General features: G+C 61.9%; 1 protein-coding gene across 4 annotated transcripts in view; it reads right to left on the bottom strand.

Annotated features, from left to right (window-relative positions):
- The window catches only part of ACSBG1 (acyl-CoA synthetase bubblegum family member 1), a 39,428-nt gene that overhangs the window by 15,894 nt on the left and 12,512 nt on the right, over positions 1-11,022 (bottom strand). For 3 of the 4 annotated variants that reach the window (XM_029950198.1, XM_029950199.1, XM_029950197.1), the window contains exon 2: positions 7,107-7,207. In XM_029950198.1, the coding sequence (XP_029806058.1) occupies positions 7,107-7,207 (101 nt within the window). Of the gene's footprint in view, positions 1-7,106; positions 7,208-8,034; positions 8,134-11,022 lie in introns of all 4 variants that reach the window. The other variant, XM_029950200.1, reaches the window with a different exon arrangement.

An 11,022-nucleotide genomic window follows, 5' to 3' on the forward strand; every position in this document is an offset into this window, starting at 1 on the left:
CGGGGGCGGGGCCGTCGCGGAAGAGCGGAGCTCGCCGACGGCTGGGCAGCGTCAGAGTCACCACTGACCCGCACAAGGAGGGTTTTGGGTGGGGGGGTGGAAAGGCCTAATTTTGGACGGCCCTGATGTTGGTGCAACTGATGCAAATAATTGAAAAAGGGGGGCCTGGGGGACTCAGTCGGTTGAGCGCCCGACTCTTGATCTCAGCTCAGGTCTTGATTTCACGGTGCGTAGGATCGAGCCCTGTGTAGGGCAAGCGGCGGACAGCGAGGAGCCTGCTCGGGATTCTCTCTCTCTCTGCCCCTCCCCAACCTGCGTTCACCCTCCTTCTCCCTCAAAATAAATAAAAAAATAAAAAGCTCAATCCAAAAAAAAATTTGTCAAAAAATCCAAGTAACTGAAAAAATGACTTTTTTTTCAATGAAAAAGTGAGAAAGTATTGCATTGAAGGGGGTAAATCTGATGCCACACAGTTCTACCTCTGTAAAGTCGCTCTAAGTCCTGGGCAGCTGGCAGGTCTCCTTGGCCTGAAGCTTCCTGGCTCAAAAACCAGAAAAGGTGGAATCTCCCGGAGGGATCCCACTGGGCTCCCCACATTCCCCTATGTACCCCATTGCCAAGATCAGCAGTAAGCTTTAGAATCTGTGGCTAAATCTTCTCTCGGCCAACCAAAAGTGTTAACTTTAACACAATTGTTTTTAAATCACAAAGCAATGCATATTTGCTCTAAGAAATAGGGAACAGCATAGTAGTGTGCTATAAAATGGGGCGGGCCACCCAAGGAGATGGTGCCTGACAACTCTGCACGAGGGGTCAGACTTCCTCTCGTCTGGCTGGTGCTGCTGTTTTTCCTCTGAAGCACAGAACAGGGTCCTGCTACAATTGCATTCATCAAGGGCACTAAACCCAAAATGCCTGGGGGGGACGGGAGGCAGGTGGGTCCTGTGTTGTCCTAACAAATAGTAACTGGAGGCCAAGTGCTCCAGGGCCCCCCTGGGAACCCCCAGGACAGAGTCTGGTTCCCACAGAGAACCTGCTCGTTCACTGTCCTAGCCTCCTTCTGTTTCTCTGTTCCTGGTGAAGACTCGGCCAGTGCAGTGTTCACGAGGGACGGGCCTGCCCTCTCCCCAGCCTCCGGGTCAGGGAGGAAGCGGGAAGTGGGGACTGGAGGGGCTCGGTCCAGCCGGAGGGGCGCAGCCAGGGAGCTGCGGCCCAGCAGGAATGGACACCAAGGCTTACACGACGGCCGGGAGTTGTAAATGTTGGCTCACATTTCTAGAAAACACCATGTGGACCAAGTCACCCACCCTTAGTTCTGTGACCCCAGTAAGTCCCTGGTGGCTGTGACACACATCTCAGCCAGTCCCCCTCCCCCGCCCCGACACTCAGACGGCTCCCAGCATTCACCTTTTTCCAGGCTCCCTGAAGGAGGGAGTTCTAGAAGGTTCCCTGGGTCAGAAGGGAAAAGCATTTGGACTTTTGGTGGACATTTTAGACAGAGCTCCTTCATGTAACTTCCGCTCTCCTGTCCCTGGCCGCCTTCCCCGGTCAGCTGTGTCACCTCATGATGCCGGGCCCCCGCTCGAGGGACGACAGAGGGCCGCTGGCTCTGCGCTGGGGCGAGGCCCCGGGGCTTTTTCCCTGCCTCTCTTGACACCCAGCTGAGTTCTGGGGCTCCAGGAGCGACCTTTCTGAACCCAGATCTGACCTGTTCAAGAGCCTCCCATGGCTCCCCTTAACCACAGAGTGGTGTCCCCAGTGTGGCCTCTAAGGAAGGCCCTCCCCAACGGGCTCCTGACCCGTGACCTCAGCACACACCCTTCTTCACAGCTGGGGCTCTGCTGGGCCCTCCTCCCCGCCACACCCCAGGCGCCTGCGTGTGAGAGCCAGGCCAGGCCCACCTCTGCCCTGCAGGCCCTCGAGAGGCCCTGCTCAGGGTCCGTCTGGCCAGTCTGCTGAGCCTCGGCCTCCCGTGCCCGCTGCCCAGAAGGAAGACAGACCGTCGCCCAGCCCGGGGCATCTCACGCTGCCCTTTGTCTCCTACAGACTCCCACCGCTCAGCCTCATCCCTGTCCAAGGAGAAGTCTCTGGACCTTGAGTCAGAAGCCCTGTTCTCAGCAAGGTGGACAGAGCACTGGGAAGGGCGCGTGCCCACAAGCCTGAGCCGTGGACCCCAGCCTTGTCCCCCGACTGCAGCACTGGGCACAGAGCCCCACGCCCTGGACCAGGCCCGCGACGTCACCCACCACAAAGGTCTCCCTGGTGCAGGCATGCTGACATACAGGGTGACGGAGGCCGGGGTGGGCGGGGAGCAGAGGTGGAGGACTTCCCAGAGCCCCTGGCCGCTTCCCACGCTCTTTCCTTCCCTTCCTGTCCTCATGACCACCTCCTTGGATGCAGTGGCCAGCCCGCCTGCTGACCTGGCTCTCTCCGAAAGTGGAGGGGGGGAAGCAGCAGCCAGGCCCCCGGGCAAACAGACGGCGCTCAGTGCTGGCCGGGGTGCAGGCTGGGAATGTGAACTGGGGGCTTGCGGGAGACACGTCAGCGGGCTCCAAGACAGAGTCGGCTTCAAGCCAGAAATCACACTTCCAGGAAGTGACATGAGTAGAGATGCAGAGACGGTACTGTGGTCACTGGCTGGGGTCCAGCAGGGGCTGGGGTCCACGGGGGCGGCCACACCCTGGGCTCTAGTGAGATGAGGCATTTAAAGGACGTTTAGTGACCAGGTAATGCCCCCAGTGGCCTTTGGGTGGAAATGTGTGTCCCGTGCACGTGCGTGAGTGTCACACTCACGACCTGTGCTCACGTGCTCAGTCTCAGAAACCCCTCCCTTCTCTCCGATAGACTCTGCGTCCCCATGTGGGCGCCCTGGAGGCAACACAGAGCATGATGCCCATCAGGGATTCGCATGTTAGGGATACAGACAGAGATTCTAGCTGGGGGCTGGGGAACAGGCCAGGAGTGAGAGGGCTTGAGTCCCAGGGGGCCAGGTTAGGGCCAAAGTGGGACAAGACGTCAGTCTGTCCTGGCGGCTGCCTTGAGCCCAGAGGCTGGTCAGTGAACGGGGGGTAGGCCTGGGGGGTCCACAGTCCAGGCCCCTGGGGATGCTGTTGGGGGAGGGAAAAGTGGTGCCCGAGTGCCCCGACCCTCTGCCACGGGTTGGGACACCAGCACCAAGCCGCAGGGAGGGACCAGAGCCATGGTGTTCCCAGGCTGATGGCAGAGGCGTAAGAAACCAGGACCGCCTACCAGTCCTTTATCTTTTCATTATTTTTTGTTTGAAGTAGGATCCACGCCCAATGTGTGGCTTGAACTCATGACTCTGAGATCAAGAGTCACATGCTCTACTGACCCAGCCAGCCAGGTGCCCCGAGGTGCCCGCGCCCCCCACCTCGAAGTTCACAGGGACACAGATCCGCCAGGCACGAGCTCACTGCAACAGTAACAGCCAAGGGCACAACCAGGACCCAGTCAAGGTCCCTGTCACCCAGGAAGGCACCCTGGGTCCCGACTGGATGCCGCTCCAAAAGGCTCCCAGCCATTCGAGTGACAGCAGAATGCAGCCGGCACCCAGCAGCCCAGAGCACTACCAAGGCCTGTCTGCACTTCTCCCTCCCAGCCTGCCTCTCCCTCCTCCCCTCCCTCCTCCCCTCCCCTGCTCCCTCTCCTCTGCCACACACCGCCCTGTGTCTCTCTCACCCCTTCAGTGCAGGTCACAGCCTGACCCTGCCTGTGTCTTATCAATCACCCATTGTGCCAGGGGTGGCTGGGCAGGCAGGGAGCCATTTTCCTTGGGTCCAGAATAAAAGCATCTGAAGAGCAGAAGTCACTCTCCCATGTCTGGGAGGAGAAAATGCCTCCCCCGCCCTCCCCCCTGCCGTGGGAACTGGCCTCGAACGAGGGAAGGGCACACTGGCCCTCCGAGGAAGGTGCTTCTTGGCCTGGGACAGACCCTTCTCTGGGAATGCTCCTCTGAGCACCGGACCCTGAGGTCCCTGCCGCAGAGCCCTGGCAGGGATGAGTGCCAGGACGCTCCCACTCCATTCAGGGACGGCTCTGCCCCATGCCAGGCGCTGTCAGGGATGCATGAGAGAAAGAGGCCATGGCGGCCTCGGGACGGGACTCCAGATAAGGACAAGGCCCGCCTGGGGCCGAAGTTTGTCTAGGCCTTGTACAGAATGCACTAGAATGTGGTTTGGGCTCTACTGAGGTTTGCCGGAAGTTCTGGGGAGAGACCCGAGCCACCTGCTGGCCACTCCTCAGCCTTCCGGCCCCAGAGTCAGGAGCTGTGGAGTTATGGCCACTAAGCACAGAAACCCTGGGCAGACCCCCGCCCTCCCTGGGCCTCAGTTTCCCCATCTGAATTACAATCTGGAGGGACGAGATGGTCTCTGTGGGCCCCTCCAGGGTCATTGTTTTAACTCTTTTGTTCTTGCCCCAGAATTCCACCTGTCCAGGCCTGGACACACAGGGGGGCTGATGTGGGCTCTGGGGGACCCGCGGGGGGGCTGGTGTGGGTTCTGGGGGACCTGTGGGGGTGGCTCGGGGGGACCTGTGAGGGGTGCTGATGTGGGCTCTGGGGGACCTGCGGGGGGATGACGTGGGCTCGGGGCCACTGTGGCAGTCGCGCTCAGGAGATGCACAGGGGACCCCGAGCCAGTCTCCACCAGCTGGAGAGAAGAGAGGTCTGGGATTGGGGTGTGAGCAGCTCAGCATGGAGCCCTAGGGCACAGGTGCTCCCGACCTGACCTGATGACACGCACAGGCAGGGCCGGGCTGGGAACAGCCAGGTAAGGGACAACCAGGAGGGGTCTGGACAATGTCCAGGGGGGGATGCATGGGCACCTCGGTCCCTGGGTCCCTGCCTGACACCCAGTGACAGTGATGCCTGCAGTCACCTTCCCTCCTTCTCCACCCTCTCCCCTCCCCTCCCTTTCCCCATCCCACCCCACCCCAGCCCTACTCTGGGCTTAACTGAGCTGTCCCTGGCCTCAGGCTGCGGGGCCCCCAGGTCAAGGGTGGTATCTGTCTTCTTCCAGCCATGCCCTTGAAGCATGGGGGGGGGGCGGGGGCAAGAGTGAGAGAGAGCGTGTGGCCCTGCATGCCCTTGACCCGCCAGGGGCCTCATGGGGCTAGAAACCCCCAGCCCCAGAGCTCCCCATTGGGCGTGGGGGAAAGGCCCCCCACCCAGCAGCTGCTCCCCCTGATCCCCTCCCCTTTCCTGTGGTCTTGGCCTTGCCTTGCTCCAGCTGGGGGTTCGTCATGTTCAGCTAGAAAGAGCTAGAAAGAAATGTGTCTCCAGACCCTGATACAAGGCTGCCTTTGTGTGAGGGTCAGATTCTGGCAGCTCTGTGGCCCGATTCAGGAGGCCCACCCCGCTCCGGCTCAGAGCCCGGCCTGGACCGGAGCTGAGGAACTTCAAGCTTTGGGGAACTCAAGGAGACCCAGGCTCATTCCTGAAGGCAAGACGCCCAGGGGGCTGCTAGCCCAGCAGTTCACTGGAGGGGAGGCAGGGAGCTAGGCCTGGAGGGGACAGCACTGCCATCCAGGCCCAAAGAGGCAGCGTGGCCTGCTGTGAGTTCTACTTCATACTAGCTGTGTGACTCTGAGAGACTCACAGAACCTCTCTGAGCTTGGTTTTCTCCATCAAATGGGAATGCAAAGGGCCCGCCCCAGGGCTGCTTGGAAGATGAAATGAAGACAAGTGACCCCACAGCACAAAGCCCAGCCCAGGCTTGAGTTCAATGCAAGTCTGCCCCTCTTCTTAGGGGGCAGCTGTGAGGGGGCAGGAGGACTTAATCCCCCTCATAACCCTCCAAGCCCACCCCTTAGTCTCCTCCCCCTCCCCTCCCCCCTCCAGGTGGAGCTGAGAGCCTGGAATTGCCTGGAATCCTAGAGAAGGGCCCCCCCCAGCAGCCGGGCACTTCACCGCAGCTGCTCCCCAGAGACACGGGGGCTGCAGGGGGGAGGCTGGGCAGAGCATGAGCCACACGCCAGGCCCGTGGGGGCTGAGGGGGCCTGTTCGGCAGTGCCCTCAGTAGTGCCCGGTCCCCTGGGGCAGCTTTTCCCAGTGCCTGCTGACAGCCACGGTGCCAAGAGGCCCCTTGGGCCGGCGATGTTCAGCCTGGGAGAGGAGTGCATTGATGACAGCTCCCACAGAAGGGGTGGGGGGAGGCACCTGGCATTTGCTCCCCGGGGAGCCAGGCGCCTGGGGCGCCCCAGGAGCTGCCCTCCTTACGCCCCTTTATGTCTCGTGTAATGGGCATGGTGGCCTTCGCCTTGACTCTGCCCCTGTCCTCACGCCAGGCCCGTCCTCCACCCAGGAAAGCCAGGCCAGAGGAAATCTGGGGGAGGGGTCCCAGGCCTCGCCTCCCACCCCTTGCCTGGTTCCACCCTCACCAGGTCAGGGCCCCAACACCACCTCAAACACTACCCCTGCTCCCTGAAACCCACACCGGGTCTCACCAGGAGGGGGCGCCAGGTGGACGCAGACCCAAGGTCGGTCCACAAAGACACACCCACCACTGAGACTACCAGCAACCCCCCTGCCAGGGGCTGCTGTGTCCTCGAGAGGTGACACCGGACAGGGACAACACGGCAACAGTGGACCACCCCAAGGACAGCGCAGAACTCAGGAGATGGCCACCCTCTGTGCCAGGCACCTACTGTTTCGATTTTTAACTTGTGCTGTTGCTACAGTTCTGTCGTGAGCCCAGTGATGAGCAAACGCTGCGCTACCGTCATCCTGATGACTGTCCAGGGTAAATGGTGACTCTGCCTCCCTTAAAGTGCAATTATCTGAGGGTGAAGGGCTTTAAAGGAGCACGTGCCTTTCCAAGCCTGCAAACGACTCTGCCAGCTGCCACCCACGGGCCTCTGCCCAGGCGACCGGCAGCCTGGACGCCGGGGAGGCCCCAGCTGTCTCCCGCCTCCATCTCCCAACCACCCACTGCCTTCCCTCAGGCCTGGCCCGGATGCGGCCACAAGGAAAGGGGTGTGGTGCCCCCCCCCCGACCTGGGGACGTGGGGCTCACAGGATTTCCACCTGTCCTGGCCCCCCACATCCTGGGACTCCCCCACCCGCTTCTGCCTCCCTGCCCGCTCACCTGAGCAATCCAACTGGGCGTCCCTCACCTCCTCTGGGGACAAGGGTGTGACAGCATGGCTGAGGGACTCTTTGGAGAGTATCTGCCCATCAGTCGGAGAGCTGGAGGGGAAGGGAGAAACAACGTGAGATCCTCAGGGCCTGGCCCGGCTTCCCGGTGCTGGCCCAGCACCCACGTTGGCACCCTGGGGGTGCCGCTGGCCTCTCCATGCCTCGCAGGCAGCTCTGCATCCCCGTGGGGGTCAGGGAGCAAGGCCTCAGTAGCTGTAGGGTCACCCTCGGCCCACCCAGCCTCTCCCACAGGTTCTAAGGGCTGCTCCACACCCATTTGTTGGGTGGCTCCGTGCAAGTGCACGGCTCTCTCTGGACTCAGTGTCCCCATCTGGATGGGATTTTGAGCAGCTGAGGATGGTGCCGGCCTCTCAAGGGTCCTATGCAGGCCCCCGGGGGGCCTCTCCTCCAAGAGGGCCTGCGGGGGGCCCTAGGCCTTCGCCCCACGGAGAGGATAGTCGTGGGCCAGAGCTCCGGCCCAGATCCTCCTTGCTTCCCGGGCATGGTTGCTCTGGGCAACGGATCTACGGATCTCCCTTCCAGCCGGCGAGCCCGAGAGGCTGGAGGAGCTCCTATCGGTCTGCAGCAGCACGCCTCCTCAGGGTTCAACTGGCCGGACCTCAGCCTCCGGGGGATGAGCAGATGGAGCTCAGTACACACCTCAGTCCGGCAGGGATGCAGCCCCGCACATCTCCAGGGACGCATTTCACAGTCACTTGGCTGTGCAAACAGCACCTACTGGAGTTGTGCAGTGTGCAGCCTGCGCAGCTAGTCACGGTAGCCCCGAAGGCAGGTCCCTGGCTCCAGGAAGTCCCATCTGCCTATCGGATGGGGCTAGTCCCATCCCCACCCAGTTCCCAGGCTGTTGGGCCAATTACCTGTTTGTCACATTCGGCCTTACTCCTTGCTGGTACCGCAGGCTCAAACTAAGTTTGCGAACACGCCCAGGCCCACTGGGCGGCAGTCTGCTTAAGAACCTGATAAGTTTTAAATCGGAAGACGTCAGGAGTTTGTGAAGGAAGGGCATGGGGACAAGGGGGCCGAGCAGGGGCCGAGGTGGCCCCCTTCTTGTGAACTTTGTGTGTGAGCAAGGTGACCTGTCCCCGGGAGGCCGCGGGAGGGGTGAAAGGTATGAGTGTCTGGGGTAGGGCTTCTGCGCCAGGCAGAGGGCTCTGAGCACATGGCTTTGGGTCATCGGTCCCCATCCTTACTCTGGGGTCCCAGAGGGGATGCTGCCTCCATGTTGGGACAGACAGGACTGTGCTGATACAAACAGCCCCGAGCTCTGGGCACGGACATCTCATGGCCGAAAGAGGGCCCCCCACCGTGAGCCCCCGCGCGGGCTTGGTGCAATGTCCACACTGCCCAGCGGCGTCCGGAGGATGAGCGGTGCCAGCGCGGGGTGCGCCCGGCACCTGAAGCGGGTTGGACTTTGAAAGCAGCAGGGGGCGGCTGGCCCTCAGATGACACCGGTGTGATTGCGACGGGTCTGTGAATCCTCCAAAGGCACAGGCAGCACTTCCCCCACTAGTAAAATTTGTGTAAACTGGTTTAAAACACACTAAACTGGTTTACACAACTGGTTTAAAACAACTAAACCCAGACTACAGGAAAAGACCGCCGCCCAGGAAGCCGGAGCCAAGCGTCGGCATCATGTTTACGGGCCCTTCCCGCGCGGCATCCCAGTGCGCCCGCCAGTCTCTCGTGGCTCGGATGTGCTGCTGTCCACTCCCCTGTCCTGCTCTGTCCTCCCCTCGGGGACAGGGTGGAGCCGGTCCCCTGCTTCTGCTTGCCGTGACGGGGACCCCTCATTCACCCTGCGGTGGCCCACGTAAGTAAGACCCATGAGGGTCTTACTCAACCCCCTAAACCCTGTGCCCGAAGGACCCTGGATGCCTTAGAGAAGGCCAAGTCCAATTTTCCAAGTGAGAAAAGCATGCCCTTTCCCTTGCCAGAGCCTTCGAGATCAGGTCCCTTTCCGGGGACCTGGCTGAGCCCAGCCGTCCAGTAACGGCCCCGCTCCCTAGGGCACCGTAACTACCACTGGTGGCCCGCTCAGAATGTGGCCGGGGAGGGAGCCCCACGGTGTCACGCTGGGGCCTGTGCCCAGGCACAGCCCTGGGCACATGGCCGCTCACCTTCATCTGCGCTCCCGCCGGAGGAGGGGGCACAAGACAGCGAAGCCGGACCAGAGACAGCCGGCTGGAAGCCAGGGGCCGCGGCTTCCAGAGTGGGACTCGTCACCCTCAGAGGAAGGCACGTGACATGGGGACGTCCCCACTGCACTGACCCCTCACACGCACGTGGGCCCTTCTGCGCTCTGGACGGCACAGCCCCGGGAGCCGCTCAGGGACCCGCAGGTGAGATGGGACCAGGGTTACCAGCGCCGTGGCCAGACGCAGGTCGCTAGCACAGTGTTCCTGGCCTTCTGGAAAACTACACTCCTGCCCACACGCACCCTGTAGGCACCTTGCTTCCTCTTCTTGCACAGACACTGAATGTCGTTAGCACCTGCCCAGTAGCTCAGGAGCAAGAAAGCTCTGGAAGGGCGTGTGTGTGCCAATGCACCGTGCACGTGGGGGCCAGGCGGGAGCCGGCGGAGGCCCACATTCCCTCTCCTAGCCACCTCTGGTCGGGTGGCCTCTCCTTTCTCCTCCTCTCTCGCCAGAGGGGATGATGGGAACCGAGCCTCATTCATCTCCTTCAGGGAGCCTGCAGGGATTATCCCCAATACTCTCTCACTCTCCCAGCCCTTGGACCTTCAGGTTTGGGCTTTGAAGGCCACACGTGGCTTGGTAAGCTCTGTCCTCAGGCCCTGGGGCACACTGAGGTGCAGGACGGGAGGTCGGCAAACTTGCGTCGGGGAACACCCGAGTCCAAAGGGCTTTCCCATGGGAGCCCCTCCTGGACGGGGGTCATCTCCTGCCTTCCCTTTCAGCCTTTAGCAGCCAGACCACTGTTCTGTACCCAAGAGGTGCTCAGTAAATGCTTTCTTGAGACAATATAGCCTTGAGGTTCGTCAGAATTGGCCTGCCTGGGTTCAGCTCACGTCACTAGCTGTGTGACTGCGGGCAAGCCGCTGCGCCTCTCTGAGCCCCGGTGCTGCCCGTGAGCACATGTGAGCCCTGCAAAGTGCTTTGTGCACATCTGCTCTCATCCTGTTGCTGGATCTTTAGGGGCGTTAGGAGAAGACAATGCTTGGTACTACTGGGCGGGGGTGACTAGGTGGGGTGACTCGAGGTCCAGCGCCACTTGGAGGAGGCTGGCCCCTGGTTCCTTACACGGTCCTCAGGATGGAGCCGGCCGACCTGAGAAGGAGTGTCTCTGGCATGGTGCCGACGGGGCGGCCGCCCCTCCGGCTCACCCAGGACCCCGCCGGGACTGCAGGGCGCTCATTGGCCCCGGGAGGCCCCGCTCCACCAGCCGCCCTGCAACAGAGACACAGGCACGTCAGGCTGGGAGGGGCCGGCAGGGCTCCCTGGCTCCCGGGCCTGGCACCTGACCCACTGCCTCCTGAGCCCATCCAGCCAATTGGTGAGAAAAACAAACGCCGGTCGGCTTCTGTCTCTACCCGCAGGCACAGTGGCTTTACCGGGATGAGCCGAGACCAGATCTCAGACGCCCGCCTGGCAGAGTCCTCCGCCCTGGCGCCCTCCCTGCTCCTGGTTCCAGTTCTTGCCTCTCTCAGCCCAGGGCGCTCAGGGACAGCCTGCCCCCCGCCCCCCGACACACACAGCAGAGCGCCTTCAGTGGGGTGGGGGGGGGCACCACACATTCCACGAACCCCACAGCCCAGGCTGGGAGAGGGGCAGGACCCCTCCAGGGGCCGGCGCCGGGCAAGGCCGCCCAGCCCGTGACCTGCTTCT

Source organism: Suricata suricatta, chromosome 9 (assembly GCF_006229205.1).
Source record: "Suricata suricatta isolate VVHF042 chromosome 9, meerkat_22Aug2017_6uvM2_HiC, whole genome shotgun sequence".
NCBI lineage: Eukaryota > Metazoa > Chordata > Mammalia > Carnivora > Herpestidae > Suricata > Suricata suricatta.